Here is a 24,677-nt window from a genome sequence, read left to right on the forward strand (position 1 = left end):
CATGAGGTGGAATTTGGGGGCTCTGGTCATGATCTCATGGTTTGTGAGTTCAAGCCCTACGTCCAGCTCGGAGTCTGCTTGAGATTCTCTCTCCCTTGCTCTCTGCCCCTCCCCTGCTCGCATGCACTCTCTCAAAATAAATAAATAAACTTAAAAAAAAAAAGGAACATTATCCTGATGGATATCAGAGTGCCCCATGTGACAGGTGACACATAAACCCTTAACACATAAACACATAATGCTTTAGTGTTCATCAGTTTATTGGTATTTTTCCAAACCTGAACATGCTGCCAGTAGGTTTGAAGTACAGGGGTGGGAGGTTAGGAGGGGTGACTTTGGGCAAAAGCCACCTCCTTTCCAGGGCTGTCAGTATTGTCAGCTACACACGGGATTGGAGTGCGTGATCTCTAAGGACGGCCCTTCTCAGTCTGTCCTCCGTCTGTCATGGGAGACCTGAGAAGCAGTGCAGGGGTGCTGGCCTATCCCTGGTGAAGTTTGAGGATCAGGGATATGAACAAAGCAATAAGTATCACTCACTCTAAAGAAAGGGAAAAATGCAAAATAAATCACAAACCATTATGGGGGTCTTGCCATTGCTGTTACGAACAGCCAGCATTCCCGGAGTCTGGAATTTTAGGTGAAATTGGCTCTTATACGTGGGACCACAAGAATCCAGCACGGCCATTCTAAGACTTACTGGCAATCAGAGCTTACATCTTTGACAATAAACTTCTGCATCTAAGATTCTGTGACTACAAGTCCAAGAGCGTAAAATTCCAAGCCTTTTTTCACTCTCTTGTGGAGGGTTCAAACCTCGGAGCAGGTGGTGCCTCCTGATGGGCGGGGACCCTAGGTTCTCCTAAGCACAGGGAAGTCAAGCAAAGATTCCATTTGATGGGCTCTATTTCAGGGAGTTTGGGAGCCTTTCAGACCAAGTTCACCAAGGGTGAGGCCTGCTGGAAGACTGCTAGGCAGGTGGGGAAAAGCCCTGAGCAGCCGGGTGTAGACTTGCTCTTACCTGCCCGTTATCTCACTGCGCAGTTTTGCCCTCTGCTCTGACATGGCTTTTCTGGTTGCAGGACCTGAGACCCACTCCAGTCAATGTATGTACAGGGGGCTTTATTACAAGGATAGAGTGTGGCTCACGGCAACTCAAAGACAGGAACTCCGGCCTCAAGGATTGCGCACGGGGACTAAAGAGCCGCCCAAATGGGGGCAATTACCTTCGGTATCTTGCATCCATCTTACTTTTTCCGCATATTTGCACAATTCGGCCCTTCATCAGGCAGTTTCCCAGGGGCCTTACCTACCTCCCTGCGGTCCTTAATCAGCCCTCTGTGCCTCGCTGGGCATGCCAAACCTCCCCGGTTTCTCAACGTCCCTCCCAATACCCGGAAGAGAATCTAATTGGCTCGGCTCAGCAGCCAGCCTATGGCAGGGCGGGCCCGTTTTGAGCGCCCAGACCCGGCCCAATCAGCTGAAGGTGGGCCTCGGCGGGGCGGGGCCTCGAGGGCCCTTAGAGGGAGAAGGCGCGGCGGCCCCGCGGCACACCCGAGCCCTCGCGGTCCTGCTCCATGGTCTCGAAGAGCAGTCGCACCAGCGCCGGCCGTCCCTGGGCCACCAAGGCCCGGGCCAGCCCCAGCACCTCGCCCGTGTGGCCGCGCCACACGCGCTGCAGCTCCTGGCGCAGGCGCGCCGCGGGGTACTTGCCCTGGGCGCGGCGCAGCCACGCGTCCACCTCGCGGCCCAGCTCGGCGTCGCTCAGCTGCTCCTGGCTCCACTGCGCCAGCAGCGCCTCGAGCAGGCATCCGAAGCCCTCGGTGTGGCTGGAGCCCGCGTCGTCCAGCTCCACGGCGCGCTTGAAGCAGGCCGCCGCGTTGGCATCCTCGCCCTTGATGCGCAGGCACTTGCCCCGCAGCAGCTGCAGCTCGGGCAGCGTGGCGCCCAGCTCCGACTCGCCTGCCTTGGCCAGGAAGACGAGCGCCTGGTTCAGCGCCGCCTCGTCCACCGCCAGCAGCTCCTGCACGGCGTCCACGCCCATGTAGTAGTAGACCTAGGTGGAGGTGGGAGGGCGGGGGCAGGGCGAGCCTTTCTCTCTGCCCCTTCCGGGCCCAGGCTTGCTTTTTAAAAAAGTCCATTCATGCATTCATTCCCACCCCCGACAATTCTTTGGCAAATTTCGGCCCCGCCCAGGGAAAAGGAGAGGAAGCGCTCATTCCGGTTCCAGCCCACAACTTTTGGTCATATAATCTTGAGCGAGGCAATCTCTGGGCCTCGGTTTTCTCATCTGTAAAATTATGATACTGTCACCTCTTGGAAATCGTCCGTTGTGCCCAGAAGGCACCTCTGGATAGAGTAATGGCCCGAGTGCTTTAGAAAGAGGTTGGTCCTGTTCTAAATGCCGTATGTGCATTTTCTCACACAATCCTCACCACGGCTGTAGGAGGTGGGTAGGTTATCAGGCTGGGGGATAGCTGTATTTCTCCCTGTGTCCTCAGTGCTCAGGCCTAACTTGGCAGAGAGCAAATAGATTTGCAGTAAGCCATTGGCTACTCAAGCCAAGAGGTTGCCTTACCTGGCCAATGTCCAGGTAGGTCTTGAGGCCCGGGCACACCTTGACCACTTCCTCCAGGTCGGCCTTGGCACAGGCCAGGTGGTTCCTGTCAGGCATGCCCCCGAGCCCCATCTTGGCTCGCTCCAGGTCGTGCAGGTAGGCTCTGAGGTGGATCTGTCCATAGAGAGTCAGCTCAGGGACAATGCTCTAAGCAAGGACCTCTGCCCTCCCTTCTGCCCTTTTTCTCAGCAGCAACTCAGGGAAGTTCTGTGGTGCAGTAGAAGGTCCCTGAGACTGGGACCCCAGAGTCCTACGTACTAGTTTTGTGCCAGCTGTGCTAATCACACCCTTTCTGGGCCTTAGTTTCCCTGTCTGTACAACGAGGGGGGGTTGGATGAAGCCAAGAGCCCCTCATTCATTCAACAAATACGTATTGAGTGCCCACCATATGCCAGGCCAGTGCTAGGTACTAGGGGTGCAGTGGTGACAAGTGGCTGGGGAAAAATAAACAGGGTGATAGGCTACAGGTGACTGGGGGAGGGGGCTATTTTAGATAAGATGCAGAACCAAACTTGTGAGAGTTCACATAAGCAGTTTGGAAGGAATGGCAGGTAGCCCCGACTTACAAGCATCAAATTACAATTAATTCCAGACTCTTACTTTCGTCCCCACTTCCTCCTTTCCCCCACACTTGGAACATTAAAAAAAAAAAATCTAGAGGTTCTGAAGGGAGGCATGAGAAGGAGGAAGTAGGGAAAAGGGGTGATTGTTGTTGAAGGTATTAACGCTCTGGTTCTAGGAAAGCATCGCGAGGTGGGGGAGGAGGGAGCTCGGGCTTTGGAGCCAGTTGGACTTAGCTGAATTCCAGCCCCCCACTTATTAGCATGTGAGCTGGGGAGGATGTTGTTCAACCTCTGTGAGCCTTATTTTCCACATTCGAAAAATTAGTACACTAGTATCTTCCTTGGAGAGTTCCCATGACGGTTGAGAGAACATATTCTAGCCAAGATCTAGCATGGTCGGTGCTCAGTTCATTCATCCATTCACTCACTCATTCATTCGTTCATTCATTCACAAATATTCAGCAAGAGCCTGTTATGTGCCAAGTTCTGTTCTACCAAGAGCCTGTTCTACACACCCAGGATACAGTAGAGAGCAACACAACAAACTTCCCTGTCCCCACGGAGCATGTATTTTAGTGTGAGGGAGAGAAAGACAATATACATAGTAAATAAATAGTATGTTGGGGAGTAATGAGTCCTAGGAAGAAGAAGTAAATTAAGAAAAGAGGAAACAAAATGTTGGTAAGAGGTTGGCATTTCAATAAGATGGTGCTGGAAGCTTCCTTTTCGTCAAGACTTCCGGGAAGTGAGGAAGGAAGCCAGTCAGGGAGAAGAACATTCCAGGCAGAGGTCATTATCCATACCTTACAGTTTGGGGAATGGAGTTTTAGAGAAGTGGCTGGCCCCCAGTCCCAGAGTGATAGGTGGACAGGCCAGATTTCAACCCAGGTCAGTCAGACTATATTGAGGGCTAACCAAGAAGAGGCTGGACATCATTGACCAGGTCATTTTGGAGAGATGCCTGCAGCGGGTAGGAGTCTCCTTCATTCTTTCACGCAACAACCTTACGGAATATAAACCTTGTGTCTTGATGACTCCTCAGCTCCTTTCTACCATGAAGGCTCTGTGACCTTTGGGCTCCGGCAACACAGCCTTAACCCCGGGCCCTTGTTCTTTGATTCCTGATGGCAGGATGAGGCGAAGCTTGCAGGCTGACTCACCTTGGCCCTTGTGCAGTATGCCTGCCAGTTGAGCTCCGGATCCCGTAGGACATCTAGAGCCATGTTGCAGGTTCCAATGGCCATATCCTGCTTCCCTAGGAAGTGGAAGATTTTGGCCAGGCGATTCAGGATGGGGGGTTGGTCCTTGGCTATCTCAATGGCCTAGGGAGGGGAGAAGGGTAAGAGCAAACTACTTGTCTGGTTATTTGCAGGAACCCCATCTCTGGGTAGAGCCATGTCACTTCAATGTTCTTGTTCCCTAAATCCACCTGCCAGTAGGTTTGGTCATATGGAACCTAACACTTTAGGGTATGACTCACTGGCACCCAACTCCCAAGAGTCAGACTCTCATGCTCCCCACCATGTTCATGTGTCCCATCTGGTGAATCCCCCCATACCCTAGGCAAACCTCTCTTCCTCAGACACATCCAGTGCAAGCTCCCCAATTTCCCAGGGCAGATGGAAGGAGGTGCCAGAATCAGCCTCTACCTCCCCCATACTTACACAGTGCAGTGTTTCTCTCTGGGCCACAGCACTTGCCCCCTATATTGTTACTGACCGCTGCCTGTCCTGTGTGGGTCGCTGTCTCTGATACAGTGGAACCTGCAGGGACTTCATCACTGTGCCCAGGCACAGAGTAGGTTCTCCAGGAGGGGTGGAGGCAGTGTGTTTGTTAAATCGGATAAAAGTTCTCAGAATCCTCATGAACCAGCCTTTATGTTCTGTTCTACCATCTCTCGTCAAGGACTTGCTCATTAATCCACCCACCAGCAAACATTAGGGATGTGCCCCGTGCAGGGCTCTGTGCTGAGTGCACAGGTTAATGAAAACTATCCTGGGGTCTTGGGACTTGCCTTAGGGTCACATGGCCCAGGGGCAGAGCTGGCACAAGACCCCAGCCAAGCCCAGCTTCTTTCCACTATGTCACTGGGTGCAGGGAGGGACAGTGAGAACCACAGCCTGACCGGGAGAAGTCTGAGGGGATATCTGAGACATGGCGAATAGCTTAGAAGACAAGGCTGGAGAAGTGGGCTTGGGGTGGACGTGGGATTCCGGAAGAGGAGGCTGGGGGGGTCAGGCTCCATCCCGGTTTGACAGGTGGGTGTGGCCAGGGGCCGTACCTTGCCAAAGCAGTCCAGGGGGTCGGTTCCCGAGTACCCGCAGTCATGGACACCCATGGGGGTGGTGGAGAAGGTGTCCTTCCTCTCCAGCAGCATCCCGAGGTAGCACCAGGCCAGAGCTGGGGGTGAAGTGTGGGAGAGGGGTGTCTAGGAAGCAGCAGGGTGGAGACAGGGAGGAAGCCCAGGACGAGGGAGGGGGCCGGCTCCACGCAAGGTGTCAGCCCCGAGGAAGATGAAGGGAGCGTCTGTGGCCTGAAATCACCAAGCGAGGTGCAAGGTACCTGAGTTCTGTGAGATGAATGGACAAGTATATGGGACGGAGGTGGGAGAGAGAGAGAAGCAGGATCCCCAGAGGGAGATGATGCCAGAGGTGGGGACAGTGATGGTCACCGGCAGGGCTAGTGACTGGAAAAGGGAGAGCCAGGCAGAGGCTGCTCTCGCACCTGTCCCCGTGGGCCCTACCTTGGTGGTGGGGGTCCGAGGACTTGAGCACTTGCTGGAGCAGGGCCAGCGTGCGGTTGAAGGCAGGCAGCCTCTTCTGCTCCTCACTGCCCAGCTCCAGGAAGATGCCATCTAGCCTGTGGCCAAGAAGGGGATGTGGGTGGCTGGCACCCCCTCCCAGCTGTCCCTGGGGTGCTGCGAGTACTCCCCAGGCCAGTGGCAGGGAGGGGAACTTGGGGAGCCCTTGCCATGGAAATGGGCGCAGCCGCCTCTTCCCCGGGTTCCAGGCCATGCCCCCCCGCCCCCCACCATCCAGTCCCCGCTCCCCAGCCTGACCTGATGAAGAGCGTAGCCATGGTGAAGTACCAGCCCCTTTTCTCCTCCGCTGGGATCTAGGAAAGCAGAGAATGGCCCGTGGTGCTGTTATTGAGGTACTCGAGCCATTATTGTTCATAGATTCCCACACTCACCCCGAACCCCGAAAAGCAGGAGAGGACACCTTTGATCATGGTCCTGGATCTGCCACTGGTGGCCGAGTGACCTTGGGTGAATCACTTTCCTTCTCTGACTATGGAGGGTTTGACAAGATAACCTGTGTGAATGTCCTGAGTACGCTGTGCATCGCGGAGCAGGAGTGGAATACATTTCTTCCCCTCCATCTTGCTTTTCAAGCTCAGCTTCCCTCCCCCTGACTCCCCTCCCTGTGCTCTGGAGTCCCCCATTCCAGGGCCCACATGCCACTGGTCACCTTCTTGTTCTCCCCCCCACCCCCGCAACGTCCACTCGCTTCTCCCCTTGGCTGCCTTCCCTCAGCTTCCCCCTTCCTGAGAAAGCCCCTTTGGGCTTGTTTTTAGAGTTCAGCTGAAGCCCAGGACCCCCCCCCCCCGAACTGTTTTCCCATTGTTATTCTTGCCAACCTTGCCATGCATTTAGACCGACTTGGGCACCGGATAAAATATTTATGCTGTTATTTATGGGAGTAGCTGCTGCTGCCTCGGGAAGGAATTTTAATGAAAACCAATAAAACCCCTAGTGCATATCAGCAGCTCCGCTTCGGGCTCTGGTCCCTCCCTCCACTTTCGTCTCCTGGTGTGGGCCTCCGGGCTGGATTCTGCGCTCACCACCCCCCACCTACCATGGCCTCCTCAGCTCAGGATCCCCATCCTCTCTCCACCCCGACTCCTAGCAGCAGTGAATGCATTCGGTCCAGCCAGCATTTCTGGGCATCTGTGTCGTGAGCCCCTGTGTCGAGTACTATAGGGGTGTGGCCCTGAACCGGACCTACACCCTGGCCCAAACCGGCTCCCGATCTAGCTCGGAAAACAGACCCAGGCATCAACAACAACAGGGCTTGACTGAGCGCCTGCCATGTGCCGCGATTCTGACACCCAACCTCTCAATCTCACCATAACTTATCAGGTACGTATCATCCGCCTCTTACAGAGGACCATACTGAGGCTCAGAGAGGTAAAGTGACTTGCCTGAGGTCACACAGCATGTGAGTGTCAGAGCTGGAACTTGTACTCCCTTTGTTAGGCTCCAAAGCCCAGGCTCCCCTTACACACCAGGTTGCCAGTGACACTAGTATGAGGCAGAGTTTGAACAAGGCCATGAAAATGATGTGGACAAGCGCACCAGGATAAGGAAGCTGCTCCCAGCTGAAAGACTCTGAGAAGGTCTTGCAGAGGATGGACTGTAAGGTGAGTCTTGAATAGCAGTGGTGTCTCAGAGGCTGGAATGGGGAGCCTCTGGGGAGGCTGTGGATGAGCTTAGAGGGAGAAGAGACAAAGAGGGGCCCTGGGAGTCAGATCCCACTGAGTGGAGTGATGTGACGGCCCACTGAGGCAGGGGTCTTCACCCAGCGCCCAAGCCAGATCACCTAGAGGAGGCCCCGCTAATCACACTTCTTAGCCATGATTCACCAAGTATCTTCTCTGTTCGGCCCAGGCTGGGTGACGCGGACAAGAGAGGAAAGGCAGGTCTCACCTTTAGAAGCTCCCAGTGTGGCGTGAAAGCCAGATGGTCTCACAATCAGAGTGGAAGGAACGCCAGGGGTTATGAGCAGAAGTATCCTACACGATACAGGAGTGCCCACAGAGCAAGAGGAGGGCTTGCCGGAGCAGGGTTCTCCAGGACAAGTAGGAACCATCCAAATGGACACCAGGAGAGAAGGCATCAGATGGAGGGGACATCGTGTCCCCTCAGAGGTGAGGGGCCGTGGTGTGTTGTAAGGGGCAGGGGGATGAGCCAGCAGGAGGGGCCCCTGATTGCCTGGCTCAGGACCTGGAGTTCGTGTGCAGGGCAGTGGGGAGCCATAGAAAGGGGAGTGCCAGGATCCAGTGCGTTTTTACATTCACATCACCTGGGAGGGTGATCCTGGCACTTAGGTGCGAATATGTATATGGGGCTTTAGCTGAGAATAGGGCTGTCCAGAGGGGAGAGCGCAGTTGCCAAGGGTTAAAGGGCATCCTTGAGGGCTCAGTGGGGAAACATTTGCCACAGCGGAAGGCCAGGATGGGCTTTAAGCCTTTGGCTTAGGACCGAAGGCATAAGTGCCTCAGGCGTCCTGGCTATCTAAAGTATGATCTCATGACCTCTGGCCCCATGCCCACTTGGAGGTTGGCCAAACTGAGTCACGGTGGGGAGACACAGGATCTGCTCCCTTTTTCAGGCTTCTGACAAGCAGGTATGGCCCCAAGCGAGAGCAGAGGCTCGGGTGGCCGACGGGCCTGGCCATATGAGGTGGGTGACCCTGGACGGATGAGTTGCCTCTCAGACGCTGTGTCCTTATGTGCAGAAGAGGATAATAACATAGGCCTCACAGGCATTGTGAGGGCAGTGGCCAGCTCAGAGTCCATGCTCCATAAACATTTGATCCCTTTTCTTCTGGCGTGGGTTAGAGCTGAGCTGGGCTAGGGGTGTCTAGGAGGCTGCTCTGTCCATGGGACCTATTTCAGTTCCCTGTGTGGCAACGAGGTCTCGGGCCCTGGAGTCCAGAGGTGTCCTGGCCCACCCTGCTGTCTACCACCCTGCCCCACCCCATCACAGTGCAACTAGGGCCTCAGATCCCCCCTGGGGTCCCAAGCACCTTTCTCCCCAGTGTCGGAGAGTAATGTGGTATCCTCAGGGCTCTCCCTGGTTCCTCTTGTTTGGCACTCAAGCCGCAAGAAAGTAAGTTATGTGCCCAAACCACAGTTAGTACCTGACAGAGCGGCACTTAAATTCATGCCTTCACAATCCTAGCCTGAAGCATTGTCCACAGCACTGTTACCTTGATTACTCTCCTCTCTCTGAGGATACTGAGACCACGGAAGTGAAGCAACGTAACCACGGTCACACACGAGTTAGTATCCGGACTTAAAACCCATTGGTTTCACCACCACTCTTGATATCCTGGAGTAATTCAAGAGCCTGGTTATGGTTTGCACTACGCAGGCAATACCACCACCTGGCGGCGGTATGCCTGAATTGCAGGGCTAACTCCTCATTCCCTTCAACTTGAAGGTTAAAACAGATTTTCAGAAAAGTAACTAGCTGAGCGACATCTCTACCACAAATCCCAAACATAGTCCCTCCTCAGATTCCATCAAAGAGTGACACTTGCAGGAGAGCTTATGGGGTTGCAGATTCGGAATGGGGTTATTGACATAAACAGATCTAGTCTGAGGCCTCATCTGTCCAAGCTTTCATCTTCTATCCCTGTGATGAAGCTGGTGGACTCTGTTCACTCTGCTATGCAATCCTGGCCTGAAAATGGGCTGTCTCTTTAAAAATCCTTCTGGTTGTAACTGAAGCAGCAGCTGAGGCTGTTGCCAGGGGCAACCTGGCAAGCCACAGTGCGTTAAATTAAATTAAACAGGCCTCTGGCTGCCCCCCTCCCCTCCTGGAGAAGGGAGGGGCTGCTCCACCTCTCTCCTGGAGAATAAAATTGCTGTGAAACCTCTCAGGGCTGCAAGGCATTCATTTCCAGAGTTACAGCTCCCAGGGGCAAGGTGTTTGGAGGCAGCCCGGGAGTCCCTGAAAGGGCTTCTGCCAGAGGAGGAGTGTTCACTGGGGGGTCTGCCCAGCGTGGGCTCTGGGCAGCACAACACCCTTTCTCTTGTTTAGTCCTCGTCACAGACCTGGGAGCTGGGGGTTCCAGGTCTGTAGAGGGGGCCAGCCCAGGCTTCACGCTGGAGGGGTCTCACATTAGGCTGCCCCTCGTGGCAGATCTGTGGGAGGGAACCGGGCAATGCCCAGGCACCAGCACCAACCCTAAAGTGAAATCCTTAGATCCTGGGACCGAGTGAGGCACAGCTCTCAGGCAAGGGGTCCGCAGGACATTTCCCTACTCCCTAGAGGCTCGCACTGTTATTTCCCTCATTTTAGAGAGGCGGAAACAGAGGCTCGAAGAGGCAGAGGCTTGCCTACTTGACCCGGCTCCTCTGACTTCAAGTTCATGTTCTTCCCACAACATCTAGCTGCAAGGGTTTGCGCGGTGCTTACTGCTTACAGAGTGGACTCACACAGATTCCATTCGATCCTCAGACCCTCCCGTGTGGAATGTAAAATATGTCACCATTACTCTCTTAGCACAGATGGGAAAACTGAGATGGGCCCATGTCCTCAAGGTCACACGCCGGCTGTGTAAAAGCCCAGACTGAAACCTGGAAACGGTGCTTTTGTCGCTATACTGATAACAGCAAATTTTTTGGAGCACTTGCTATGCGCCAGGCACATAGTTTGCGTGTTAACCCATTCCACCCCCAGGGTGACCTATGAGGTGGTGACGACGATTGGCCCAGTGTTACGGAAGAGGCAACTGTGGCCCAGAGTGGCACAGCTAGAAGGCAGCAGAGCTGGGAACCCAGCAGCCCAACCCCACCACCTTTGCATCTAATGACTCCAGACGAGTGGTTCTCAAAGTGTGGTCCCCGACCAACAGCAGCAGCGGCACCTGGCAATTTGATAGAAATGAGAGTTCTCGACTCGCTGAATCAGGAACTCTGCAGGAGGGGGGCATGTGGGGGGGACAACCTGGGTTTCAGTAGGCCCCCTGATGTACTAGGTCCTCCCATACTGCACCACGGGGAGCCCAGTGGTTGGTGGATCTCTTTTTTAAATGGGCCGGAGGGTAAGAATTGTGATCCTCAGGGAAGCCTGAAGATCCAAGGTCCTGCAGCCGCATGGGTGAGCGACAAAGGTAGGTGATCTGGCAGAACCGACAAAGAATAGTGTCAGCACAAGGCACTTAGCATCAGGACAAGCCATTACAGAGCTGGTTTGTGTTAGCTTGGTGGGTACAAGGATGGAGCTTGGCCATGCCATTTACTTCAAAAGGTGGCCCCCGGAGAAGGAAATGTTGGGGTGGGGGGGCTTGGCTGTTTTAAAGGATTTCAGTAGAAGATCTTTTAATATACGAAGGACCTACCAATCTATATGCGTCTGAATAGGCTCTCAGAGACCTTGTTGGTTCTTCGGGAAAATAATTGCCTTGCCATCTGAACTTGGCCCCTTTATGACATTGTACTCTACATTTCGGATTCCTTTCTGACTAGTTCTCCTTCGGGAGAGGGGGAGTGTGAAGGACCAAAAAGAAGGAGCATTTCCGAGCATCAAGTCTCCACTGGGCAATTCAGGGCCTCTGAGGGCTGGATCCTCACGGCAGCCTGCGAAGGTGGAAGGCATCCTCCTCCCCTTCTGAATGAGGAGACAGAGGCTAATAAAAAAGCCACTGCCCAGCCCCACAGCCTGGGGTGGAAGTGCCAGGATTCAAGTTCAGATCTGCTTCCCTCCAACGCCCCTGTTCTTTCCACCTCATCACGTCGACCCTGTGAAGGCTGATGCTGCAGAAATAAAAGTCACAAGGTGACAGGCTTCAGGAATGTGTTCTTGCACAACTGGAACGTCCTCTGTGAGAACACAGAGCAGGCTCCCTGCTCTGTGCCCAGAACCCTGCCTCCACCCCAGCCCACCTGTGGGACACACTCCAGAAAGGCAAGGGCAGGGGTCCTTCTTCCCCTCACCTAGCTCCTGCTGCGGGGGGTGTGGAGAATACACAGAGGGTTGGGATTGGAGTCCCATTCCTGCCTCTGCCTCCCCCAGGGATCCTGGAAAGGCCCCCGGCCCAGCCCAGGCTTCAGCTTCTGCATCTGGATGATCCCACTTGGCCTGACCGTGTCACAGGCCTGTTGGGTGGGGTCCATGTGATGGGTGGAGGGGATTTGAAGGAGGGGTGCTATGCCATGAGAATAAGTCACCTATGCCTCCCTGGTCTGGCTTCCCTGGACGGTCTTCATGGATTTTAAGATTTGAGCAGATTGCCCTCAGCTTCCCACTATCACCCCTAGGTCTGGCACGGCACCTAGATGGGCCATCCTGGCCTCCACTGATTCCCTAGACTTGCGGGGCCGTGTTGAGCACTTCTCTGTCCCACTGTTTACAGAAAAGGGACCCTGTCTAGTCCTGAGTCCAAACCCAGCTCTAGCACCAGGAGAGACTGGGTGGGTCTGAGGAAGTCTCCTGCCTTCTGCGGTAATAACAGTGATGCCCGAATGTTCTCTGTCAGCAACTCCCATGGGTCTGTGCTGTGTGCGCCTTAGCATTCTTTTCCCCTGTAGAAGAGGTAGCTGGGCCAGACGATGCTAATGGCAGGTTTGACTCTGGGATCCTGTATCAATGAGGGGGAAGCCAGTTTCCCAAACTTGCTAGGTATGAAGGGAAATAAGCCAGCAGCAAACTCAGAAGGCACTAGATAGGCAAATTTGAATGGCTCCAAGGCCAGCAGAAGGTTGGAGCTAGAGCCCAAGAAAGCTGTGCCTCAGCCTGGGCTTTAAGTCCAAGAGACCGGAGTTCAGTTCCTGCCAGTCACTCATGGCTGTGCGCCCTTGGGCAAGTCACTACATCTCTCTAGCCTCAGTTTGCTCATCTGTAGAATGGACAGATACCAGGTCTGGCTTCCCAGCATCTCTGCGAGGACCCCTGACTTAGAGTGGGGTCCTCCCCAGTGCTATTGTTCTTTTCCTAAGACCGGCTGGGGCTGGGGCGAGGGAGACCTCAGGAAGGGCACAGAGGAGTGGGGGTGCTGGCTGAGGGGAGACCTGGGGGCTCCCTTGTGTCCTGGGTCCTAGCAGCCCCGTCAGGGGATGAAGATGGGAAGCCTGTGGGCACTGATGTCGCTGGGGCTAGGCCTTTCATCTGTGAAAAGTAAATGAACGCACAGCACCTAGCTCACTGTCCAGTGTTATCAATCTCTCTTTCTAGCTGAGCCCAATCAAACCACTCAGATTTGTGGAGGTGTGTGTGTGTGTGTGCGTGCGTGCACACACGTGTGTAATTTGCAAGCGCCACAGAAGGGGAGACCCTGCCATGATCGCCAACGCTTAAGTCCTCAAGATACTGTCCCCCACCTTCCCCAAGCTGTGGTTTCCCACATGTGCTTATGCATTTTCTTCTGCCAGGAAGTTTGTTCCTTCCCCCACTTCTCTACTTCTCCAAGTCCTTCCTGTCCCTGAATCACTCCGGCCACCACCTTAGTCCAGTCTTCTCACTGGATGGGGGAAGAAAGAGGCCCGGGTTGGGGAGGTGACTTGTCACTAGCCCACGGCGGGTCGGGGCAGGGCTGCGGCAGGAGCCCCATCCTGGCCCCTGACTTAGAGTGGGGTCTTCCCCAGTGCTATTGTTCTTTTCCTAAGACCGGCTGGGGCTGGGGCGAGGGAGACCGCAGGAAGGGCACAGAGGAGTGGGGGTGCTTGCTGAGGAGAGACCTGGGGGCTCCTTTGTGTCCTGGGTCCTAGCAGCCCCGTCAGGGGATGAGGATGGGAAGCCTGTGGCCACTGATGTCGCTGGGGCTAGGCCTTCCTCTGTGAGCACAGTTACACTTCCCACAACACCGTCAGGCAGGCATCTCGGACACTCGGTGCAGTTAAGCAGCTGGCCCAGGTCACCCAGGACATGGCCGGCAGGGCAGGGACTCCCTGAAGCCTGTGGACTCTCGCGCTGACACGCTGACCATAGTCACACCAGGGCACCCCCCTCCCCCCCAAGGCCCCGGGGTCTCAGCAGCTCTGATGCTGGAAGAGAAGGGGAGAGTGAGGAAGGAAGGCTGAGGGGGAGGGGGACCACGTGGGAGGCCAAAGCACTGTCAGGGGGGAAGTTCGTGACTCCTAGGTCTGCAGCCGGCCTTCCTGGTGGTGGCTGCAGAGGTAGGGGTGTGTGTGTGTGTGTGTGTGTGTGTGTGCATGTGCAGGGGACCCTGGAGCTACTGACCAACTGTGCCCTCTTGGCCCTTTCTACCAGGTCCCCACCCTTCTGGGTGTGGTGACTGATTGGAATGACCACACCTTTGTTTGTGAGGCTGTGGGCCAGGCCTCTAAGCTCTGCTTCCCTCTCTGCCCGTCCGAGCCGGCAGGTGCAGTCTGGACAGCCGCAGTGCACTAGGTCACCTCGGGCGAGCCACTTCCCTCCCTGACCTTCTTGTGTCCTTGGTGTGATGGGAAGTCACAACACTCAACTGGCAGTGTGTCGAAAGTTTGAATAAAAATCAAATGCAGTCATGGGGGTGCCCATGGGGGTGCAGTCAGGGGGGCTCAGGTGGTTGAGCACCTGACTCTCGATTTTGGCTCAGATCATGATCCCAGGGTTTGGGATGGAGCCCTATGTCGGGGCCCCTCCCCTGCTTGTGATCACACACCCTCTTTCTCTCTCTGTCTCTCAAAATAACTAAATAAACGTTAAAAAAAAGATTCTTTCCCTCTGCCCCTCTCCCTCGTTTGCACGAGCTCTGTCTCTGCAAAGAAATAAGAATAAAAAAATCAATCAAAGGCACTAATGAGTGTAAAATTCTTTGCTGCGGGCCTGGCACCCACGGTGGTGGAGGCCCTCATCATCACCTCGGGGCCATGAGCAGGCATAAAGGACCTGCATGTGTGGGGGTTGGGCAGGTGTGTGTTAAGCCACCATATTTGGGTAGAGGGGAAGAAAATCAAATAACTCAGCTAGCTTGGGACAGGGATATTTCTTATAGAAAGGTTTAAGTTACCTTCTTTTAAAAAATTAGGGGTTTTGGGGCGCCTGGGTGGCTCAGTCGGTTAAGCATCTGACTTCAGCTCAGGTCACGATCTCATGGTCCGTGAGTTCGAGCCCCGCGTTGGGCTCTGGGCTGATGGCTCAGAGCCTGGAGCCTGCTTCCGATTCTGTGTCTCCCTCTCTCTGCCCCTCCCCCGTTCATGCTCTCTCTCTGTCTCAAAAATAAATAAATGTTAAAAAAAAATTAAAAAAAAAATTAGGGGTCTTATCCAGATGGCCAACAGACACATGAAAAAATGCTCGACATCACTCATCATCAGGCAAATACAAATCACAACCACAATGAGATACCACCTCACACCTGTCAGAATGGCTAACATGAACAACTCAGGCAACAACAGATGTTGGAGAGGATGCAGAGAGTGAGGAACACTTAGGCACTATCGATGGGAGTGCAAACTGGTGCAGCCACTCCGGAAAACACTGCGGAGGTTCCTCAAAAAATTAAAAATAGATCTACTCTATGACCCAGCAATAGCACTGCTAGGAATTTACTCAAGGGATACAGGAGTGTTGATGCATAGGGGCACTTGTACCCCAATGTTTACAGCAGCACTTTCAACAATAGCCAAAGTATGGAAAGAGCCCCAATGTCCATCAATGGATGAATGGATAAAGAAGATGTGGTACACACACACACACACACACACACACACACACACACACACAATGGAGTATTACTCGGCAATCAAAAAGAATGAAATCTTGCCATTTGCAACTACGTGGATGGAACTGGACGGTATTATGCTAAGTGAAATTAGTCAGTCAGAGAAAGACAAAAATCATATGACTTCACTCACATGAGGACTTTAAGAGACAAAACAGATGAAGATAAAGGAAGGGAAACAAAAATAATATAAAAACAGGGAGGGGGACAAAACAGAAAAGACTCTTAAATATGGAGAACAAACAGAGGGTCACTGGGGGGGTTGTAGGAGGGGGGATGGGCTAAATGGGTAAGGGGCATTAAGGAATCTACTCCTGAACTCATTGTTGCCCTATATGCTGACTAATTTGGATGTAAATTAAAAAAAATAAAATAAAATAAAATTTAAAAATATAAGGGGTCTTTAGGTTTAAAATCCAGTTATTCAATTAAATGAAATGTCACAACAGTTACAAACACCTCTTGGATGTCCCGCTCTATGCTGGACACTGAGTGGTGGGGGCTAGAGAAGCCTGGCACACCGGCTCACTGTCCAGGTTGCAGGGCATAAATCACTTGGAGAGAAGCCAGAGGCTGGGAATGGCTCTAAGAGCAAAGGCAAGTGCTGTGCAGGGGTGGAGGGTGGGCAGGGAAAAGGGCTGGGCCCTGATGCGACGTGCACCCTGCCTGCAGCCTTTCGGGTTCTCTCACTCGATCCTCATGGCAAGCCAGGGAGATAGGCATTAGAATTCCATTTTGCAGATGAGGACACTGAGGCTCGGAGAAGTAAAGTGATTTACCTGTACCACGTGTGATGGAGACAGAATTTTAACCCAATCTGTCTACCTCTGAAGCTCTTAACACCCCTCCATTTTTAAATTTGTCACCAAGAATCCATCTGCGACCGTGTACCTGTGTGTGTGCGTGTGTGTAAGAAGGGGGTGTCGGCTGGAGGGTAGAAATGACAGGTAAGAGCGTTCTGCCTCCTCACATTTTCGTAACTTAAAGAAAAACAGGAGGGAATGAAGAGCTGAGAAAGGAAGTGACAAATACCCACTCACGTACACTTTGCTCCTTTTTGGATCACGGGTCCAATGATTAACTTTATAATGTTTTCTCTTGCAATTTTAGGGAGCGCAGGAGTATTGCTTCTTCAGCCACTCTTTATCCTTTGAACCCCAGAGGCTCCTCCCTGCTGGGGACAGTCCCAGCCCCATTAGGATGGAAAAGCTCTTGCAGCCAGAGCACAGCCTGGGTCGGACCACCTCCTGTGAGCCGCGACCCTCTCAGTGGGGGGGTCCCACACCTGCTGCCCTGCTGTCCCACCTCCTCCTTCCCCGGCCCCAACTCTGACTTCATCTTTGCCCCCATCCTTCCCCCCCCTCCCCCCCATACACGGCAACCCACCTCCTCTCTCCTGACACTTCCTCCCATCTGGGAGGTGGCCCATGAGGAGTGTCCCTCACCCCACATCAGCCACCCGCACTCACTGCACCCTTACGTCTCTGACCTCCCCAGAAAGAGCAAAGGCTTTGAAGTCAGACAGAGTGGGGCGGATTTGACTGCCACTTACTAGGTCTGTGACCTTGGGCAAGTTACTTAGCCTCAGTGTGTGCACCTCAGCTCCCACATCTGTAAAATGGGATCAGAGGGTTCTTGAGAGGACTGAGATCAGGTCTGGAAGGCACTCACAGAAGACATTCGTAAATATTATTGTGTGAAGTTGCATGTGACGTGAAGGAAGGCTTCAAGGTGCAGGTGACATCTGAGTTGGGTTTTGATGGATGGAGTCTACTTTCTGTGCAGAAGGAATAGTAGCTGCCCAGGGAGGTATGAAACAGTGCAGCATGTTTGGAGGAGTAAAAGTAGTTTCGAGTTGCCAGGAAGTGAGGTTCCAGGGAAGTAAGAGGAAATGCAGCAAAAGAGGGGGGCAGGAACCATGTTTCAGATGCCATGTTGGTAGTTCTTGGGCCACCGTGTGCTCTTCTGTGTGAGGCTTCTTCTGGCCGCCCTCTTTCTAAGCCACTCAGCTGTCACCAAAGCCCTCAGCCTCTGCAGGCCCCATCATGCAGGACCTTTGCACGCACCACGCCTCTGCTGGGAGTGCCCTCGCCTCAGTCCTGCCAGGACACTCCTGCCTCTTCCAGAACCTTCTGCCACTCACTTGTGCTGAAAGGAAGTGTTCCTTCTCTGAAAGTCAGTCACTGCCACTCTATCCCCAGGACCCGGGCTGCGGACTCTGATACCTAGTGCTGAGGTCCCCTAAGGACGCTTCCATTGCCAGCCTCTGGGGTCCTGTTTTTGGTTCAGGAAGTAAAGCGCTCAGACATGGCTGTCACATGACACAGGCCACTAAATGAATGGCTGTGGCCTCGGCCAGTAGAAGGCACATCTCTGGCATGTTCTGGCTCCCGCTTCCAGGGGAGGAGCTCAGGCAAGGCTAAATACAGGAACACATGTTTGCTTCTCCCTGTGTCCACAAACTTCTTAAAGACAGGGCCTGGCACATAGTAGGTGTTCAATACATGTTAAGGTGTTGAGCATCTGCCTCTCAGACAGGCCCAGAATTTACCAGTTTATGGGCACTTGTACCCCATGCTTTGATTGCACAATCACAGGAAACCTGAGGCAGAGATCACTATTGTTAATGTTCTCGAAGCAGACACGAAGGCCAGAGAGGAAAAGTGACTTGTCCAGAGCCACACAGCAAAATACAAAGAGAGTGGGATGCTTGAACCCAAACCTCTGCCTTCACGCCCACCTCCTCCAGGAAGCCTTCCCCCTGCTCTCAGGAAGGGACGTTATAGACCATCCAATCCCCCCCTTTCTGCCCCTACTTCACAGAGGGGGAAACCACAGCCCAGAAGGGAAGGCCCAGGAGGGCCCCCTGGCTCCTAGCTCAGGGCCCTTTGGGCCCTGCCCTGCTGCTGGGACCACACTGAATACACGCTACACTAGCCATGCCTCCCACTGTGGGCAGCTGGCATTCAGGGTCTGGGGCTCAGGCTTTAAAACAGAAAACCTGGGTCCCTGTGGACCTCCCGCGATGACCACAGCTACCCCCAACCTGGGGCAGAAGAGGCTTTTCTGGGAGGTTCTGAGGAGGCTCTCCAGCCCAGGAAAGGCAGAGGTCATCTGCAACCTTGCATCTCTGTGCCGGCTCTATTCTAAGTGCTTTCCAGATATGAGGTCTTCATGGCGACATCAATCAAATGGGAGCGCCCTCATCTCACAGCTGAGGGAGCTTAGGACGGAAGTACCATTATTATCCGCATTTTGCAGGGAGGGAAATGGAAGTTAGGTGGCGCTAAGGATGGGCCGGAGGTGAGAGGTGTCGGGGGTTGGGATTTGAACCTGGACTATCTGACCCAGAGCCTACCGTCTTGACCTCTAGCCTGCGCTGTTCTCTTTAACCCAAGTCCGTGCCCTCTACCCCGCATTCCCCGAGGTCTGGACCCCACATTTCCTCTCTGAAGCTGGAAAAGGCTTTGGGTGGAAAAGGCTCTGAGGGAGGTGTGCAGAGGCTTTGTGAATGGAGCCCCGGGTGTGTGAAGGCTTACTGTTATTTACATGTCACAAATCTAAGCCATTATACGACAACCTCCTTATCAGCCAAACTTTGCCTTTGAGGAAAAGTCATGGTACTTCTCTGAACTCTGGTTTCTTTTTCTGTAACAGGAGGATAATGCCCTTACATCATTACACTTGCTGGGAGGAGCAAGACGAGAAGGGTGGGTCGGCCAGGCTGATTTTGCAGAGTTGCCAAAAGAGAAACCTAGGCAGGCCTTCCCGCTAGGAAGCGGGTCCACGCCCTAGCCCGGCAGGGAAAAGCTACAACAAGCCTGGTCTGGGCCCCAGGGCCTGAGGGATGCTGGAGAGGAGGGGTGCACGGAAAGCTTATTCCGGAAGCCAAAGGGCCAGGGTTTGGGGAAGGTCTGGGGTGCGGGGGCGTCCCTGTAGACGTTGGGGGCCACGACCTCAGCCCTCCCGGCCTGGGGAGGGTTCACCCACCTGCTGCCCGTAGCCCAGCGCCTTGTCGTAGAGCGCGATGCCGGCGGCCAGTACCCGCGCTCGCTCCTCCGGGCTGGCGCAGCCCACGTCGAAGCCGTGCGCGTAGCCCTGCTCGGCCAGGCAGCGCGCGGCGCGGAGCCTAGGGTCCCCGGCCGCCTGGCCCTCGGCCGCCAGGCCCATGAGGCCGGCCAGCCGTCCGGCGCACGCCTCCTCGTCTTCCTCCTGGCCCAGCCGCCCGTACACGTGCACCAGGTTGGCCCAGGCGTTGAGGTTGCCCGGGTCCTCGCGGGCCACCTCGAGGAAGCGCTCGCGAGCCTCGTCCAGCTCCTCCAGGTAGAAGGCGAAGGCGCCTAGGAGGTGGCGCACGGCGGGGCGCTGCGGGGCGGCCGCCAGCTCGAGCTCCTGCCGGAGGCCGTCCCGCTGCAGCTTCAGGTCCCGGGCGCGGAGTGAGGCCGGCGAGCGCGGCTCAAAGTTCAGCTGCATCTCCAGGTGGAAGTGGCCCGGCAGGTAGTCCAGGTCGTCGACGAGGGCGTCCAGGTCCTCGGCCGCGGCCTCCGGCTCCGCCATGGCAGCCCCCCTGCTCCCCGGGCCTCGCCCCTGCCCCCGGAGGCTGCGGTGAGGGGGGTGGGTGCGGTGGCTGGGGCGAGCCCGGCGCGGGAGGCGAGGGGCCGCGCGGGAAGGCACAGGGTTCTGCTGCCTCCGGCTCCCCGGCCGCCTCCCGCTGGTGGGAGGGTCTGAGCTTCGGCTCCGGGAGCGCCCTGTGGGTGTGTCGGCTTTCGCTGCTCAGCGGCCCTTGGACGCACGCATTGCACAACCAGGTATGCCAGAAAAACAGGTGCATTGCCAAATGCGGGGCGCGCGAACCCCGGTGCGTGGCAAAAGGCCTGGTTTTACTCTCTTCGCTCAGCAGGCAGGAAACGGGCTGGGGAGGAAAGGACTTGCCCGGGTCACAGAACCGAGCTGGGCCCAAGCATCCTGGGAACCCAGCTGGCTGAACCCCAGCCAGGCCCTTTCTCCGCGGGCGCTGCCGCACTCTCTCTGCCTGAGCTCGCTGACTAGGAGGGCCAGGACTGGCCCTTCCAGCGGCCTGTGGAAGCCGCCCTCACTCCTGCTGTCCCCACCCTCTCCCAAGTGCCTGTGTTCTCCTTCCTCAGAGGGGAGCCGGCCACTTCTCTCGACTCTTCCTTAGGCCGTTAATAAATAATGGCTTCCCCACTTAGGATTTCCCTGCCTCCTCTGCCCTGCCTTTGCCATCCCTAATAATCTGTGACCTTCATAAGTATGAGTCACTTCATAATTGCACACCTCACACTTTCCTTATCTGTGACATGAGGGTGACATTCTCTCCCTTAGAGGTAGGGCAGATATCAAGGGTAAACCTGGTGAATGCCACTCTGGACAGCTGCCAGCAGCTCCCACTCCACCCCCTTGGTTCCCATTCTATCCCATATGCCCCCTGTGGCCCAGTTTTCTTGCTCTTGCTGGTCTTTTCCTAGGATGGGCACTGGTTCCCTACCGTCTAGAAGGCGGGGCTGTACTCCCTGCTGCAAGGCGGCTGGTCCTCCAATGCTTGGGCTTTGTAGCGGATCTGAGCTTCTGAGACCCTCCTGCCCCTCCTTCCACCTGGGCAGGGCTCCTGACACCCTGTGCCTCCAGCCTCTTGAAAAAGAGACCAGCGTTTTCAAAAGAGGAACTCAACCCCCTGGGGAAAAGCATGCCTTGAGCAATAAAAAGGTAAATTCAAAACATCATCCCGGTGCTACTTCTCACCTGTAATTTTAAAATATGAAACTTAATGAGTTTTCGTCAACAAGAATTGCTCTAAATCGCTGGTGCCCATGAGATGACCCTTGGGCTCCGGCCTTCTTGGAGGCATCAGGGATGGATTCCCAGAGTGCTTGGCTCTCCCCCACCCCGCCTTTTTATTGTGGTAACACCTGCTTAGCCTAAAACTGACCATTTTAACCATTGTTAAATGGTTACATTTATTTTTTATTTAAAAAAAATTTTTTTTAACGTTTATTTATTTTTGAGACAGAGAGAGACAGAGCATGAACGGGGGAGGGTCAGAGGGAGGGAGACACAGAATCTGAAACAGGCTCCAGGCTCTTAGGTGTCAGCCCAGAGCCCGACACGGGGCTCGAACTCACGGACCGCGAGATCATGACCTGAGCTGAAGTCGGCCGCTTAACCGACTGAGCCACCCAGGCGCCCCTAAATGGTTACATTTAACACGTACAGTCAGTAACATCAAGCATATCCCTTTTGTTGTGCAGCCATCCCCACCATCGTTCCCCAAAACCTTTCATCTTCCCAAAGGGAAACAGTGCCTATGAAACAATAGCCCCCTGATCCTTCGTTCCCCAAGCCCCTGGTAACCACTGTTCCACTTTCTGTCCCCCTGAATTTGAATACTTTAATTACCTCCTATAACTAGAATACTATAATATTTGTCCTTTTGTGACTGGCTCTTTTCACTCAGCCTAAGGCCTTCAAGGTTCATCCGTGTTGTCACAGGGTCAGAATTTCCTTCCTTTTTTAAGGGTGACCGATATTTCATTGTATGCATGTAGAGACCACATTTTGTTTATCCATTCATCCATCGGTGGACGGGTGGGTCGTCTCCACCTTGGCCGTAGGGAACAATGCTACGACGGACATGGGTCTGCAAATACCTGTTTCTGTCCCTGTTTTCAGTTCTTTTGGCTGTATACCCAGGAGTGAGAAGACTCGGTCATACCGATGTTTAGTTTTTTTGAAGAACTATTATACTGTTTTCCATAAGAGCTACATCATTTTACGTTCCCACCGACAACGCGCAAGGGGCCCAATTTCTCTGCATCTTTGCCAGTACTTGGTATTTTCTGTGTTGTTTTTTTTTTTTTAAGTTCACCTGTTTATTTTGATAGAGGGAGCCCGCACACATGAGCAGGGGAGGGGCAGAGACAGGGAGAGAATCCCAAGCAGGCTCCGCGCTGTCAGCGCAGAGCTCGACTTGGGGCTGGAAGTCGCCAACCGGGAGATCATAACCTGAGCTGAAACCAAGAGTCGGACACTTCACTGACTGAGCCACCCAGGCGCCCCTGTTTTGTATTGTTTTTTTATAATGGCCATCCTAATGGGTGGATTTGGATTTGATCTGATTCTGAGAAGATGAGTAAGAATTGGAATGGAAGGGGAGTTGCAGTACATTTCAGCAGCAGGAAAGCCATACTAAAGGGCCAGAGGTTCGCCGGGCAGGGCGTGCCTGGGGACAGAGCGGCCCATATGGCCGTAACTTACAGAGCGTGGGCAGGAGACGGCAGGGGATGTGGAGTGAAGGCAGCGGCCACAGCACCATGGCAGAGGCCTCACTCCTGACTGAGCATCTTGACTCTGCTGACATAACAGACGTCTCCAGAGTCTGGGTGGTTAGAATCTCCCACAGCCAGAGAGCTCCCAAGCCTAATTAGGAGTCCCGTATTCGCTGTGTGACCCTACACCTCACTAGATGTGACCAGGGCGAGTTACTCTCCCTCTCTGAGCCTTGATTTCTTCTTCCGTGTAATGGGATGGGCGGGGGGGGTGGCGTGTCAAGGGTCAAGAGAGAATGAGTTGGTTGCTAGGATTAGTGAGTTGCTCTGATGGGGAGGCTTTGGGCTGACTTGGGCGGCTTCCTTGCTGCACAGCTGACTCACCTGCTCTGGACCTGCTCTGGCCTGTCTGGCTGCCAGCGTTCCCAGCCCAGCAGACCTTGGCCTATATCCTGTGGTCACTCCTCCAGGAGCCCTGGAGCCCAGGGGCTCAGGCTGGGAGAGAAGAAGGAAAGCAGCCTCAGGCCGGTTATGGGCTGTGCTGACACCTGGGCAGACCCGGGGCCGGTCACAGGGCCTTCCCAGCGCATAGGACACAACCACACTTCACTGACACCTCAAAAGAGCTCCTTCGTAAGGCTGTAGTCGGTGTTCACGTCACAGATGAGGAAATCGAACTTTGGTCAGGGTAACGTGCGCAAGGCCACCAGCGAGAAAGCAGCAGGGCCAGGACTCAAACGACCCTCTTTGAGGCTATGTATGTGACTGGGGAGTTGTTCTAGATTAATTCCTTTATTTGTTCACTCGTGATTCAACAAATATTTACTGAGCATTTACTATGTGCCAGCTTACCGCACCGGGAGCGGATGAGACCCAGTCTCTGCCTCTGGACCCTTCCAAGGGCCCTTTCCCAGGGCTGGGAATGGCCCCTCACTGATTCTGCTATGTGCCAGGAGCACACCTAAATTAGCTCATTTCATCCTCATAGCAGTCTGGAGAGACAGAGGTTGTTCGCTTCATTTTACAGGTAAGGATCGGAAGAGGATCGGAAAAGAAAATGGATTGCCCAAGGCTGTACAGGTGGGAAAGGGTAGATAGAGCCTGTGCGTAGATGACCTGGGGTGTGTGTTCTGTGTGTGCTCCCCGGGCCTGACACTTCTGATCACCACTGGTGCAGGGTGGACACTCTTGCCAGCCATGGCCATGTGCCCGCCTGGCCTGGGGCCTGAGAGCCCAGCTCACAGCTCTGCTAGGGGTCTGAACTTCCTATTTAAATTCTCTGTTGGCATGTCAGAAGGGTACCGGGTGAAAGGAGACGCAGTGTCCCGGTCCTCCAGTTCCACCACAGACTGGGTACAGGACCTCAGGCAAGTCCTATTTCCCTCTGGCTTCTGTCCTGTCATCATCAACCGGGGTTGTTTCTGCTGAGCCTCAGCCTAAGACCACTGGGAGGATCAAAGATAATCTTGAGAGATGATATGAGATATAGCATGACCAAAAGACACTGGTGGGGGATAAAGGAAGAGGAGGGAAGAGAGCTGACCATGCCCTGTTGGGGACATACACCCTCAACTCCTTTCTTTACCTAGCACTTCATACACATACTTCAATAATGAGTTTGGAATTCTCCTCCTCCAGGAAGCCCTCCCTGACCTACCCACCTACGGCTGGGTCAGAGGCCTCCTTCTCTCATAGGCCTGGCCACACTGTGTGGTCATTGTTTCTCCCACTAGACTCCCAGGACCAGGACCAGGCATCCTAC

At 54.3% G+C, this 24,677-nt stretch overlaps 1 protein-coding gene across 1 annotated transcript; it reads right to left on the reverse strand.

The window, feature by feature from the left end:
- Positions 1-1,100: 1,100 nt before the first annotated feature.
- On the reverse strand, positions 1,101-20,658 carry TTC22 (tetratricopeptide repeat domain 22). The gene is made up of 7 exons (XM_042951196.1): positions 19,623-20,658; positions 6,236-6,291; positions 5,921-6,036; positions 5,459-5,577; positions 4,338-4,499; positions 2,576-2,728; positions 1,101-2,053 (listed from the first exon to the last, which is right to left on the reverse strand). Exons 1-7 carry the CDS (start codon positions 20,187-20,189, stop codon positions 1,517-1,519), a joined length of 1,710 nt encoding a protein of 569 aa, XP_042807130.1. The 5' UTR covers positions 20,190-20,658; the 3' UTR covers positions 1,101-1,516.
- Between the last annotated feature and the right edge of the window lie 4,019 nt (positions 20,659-24,677).

The sequence above is a fragment of the Panthera leo genome, chromosome C1, assembly GCF_018350215.1.
Source record: "Panthera leo isolate Ple1 chromosome C1, P.leo_Ple1_pat1.1, whole genome shotgun sequence".
Taxonomy (NCBI): Eukaryota; Metazoa; Chordata; class Mammalia; order Carnivora; family Felidae; genus Panthera; species Panthera leo.

Coding starts and splice junctions, on each gene's coding strand:
- TTC22 (XM_042951196.1), bottom strand. CDS start 20,189: ATGGCGGAGCCGGAGGCCGCGGCCGAGGACCTGGACGCCCTCGTCGAC. Junction 6,037..6,235: donor ATGGCTACGCTCTTCATCAG/GTCAGGCTGGGG, acceptor TCTTGGCCACAG/GCTAGATGGCATCTTCCTGG. Junction 2,054..2,575: donor CCTACCTGGACATTGGCCAG/GTAAGGCAACCT, acceptor ACCTCCACCTAG/GTCTACTACTACATGGGCGT.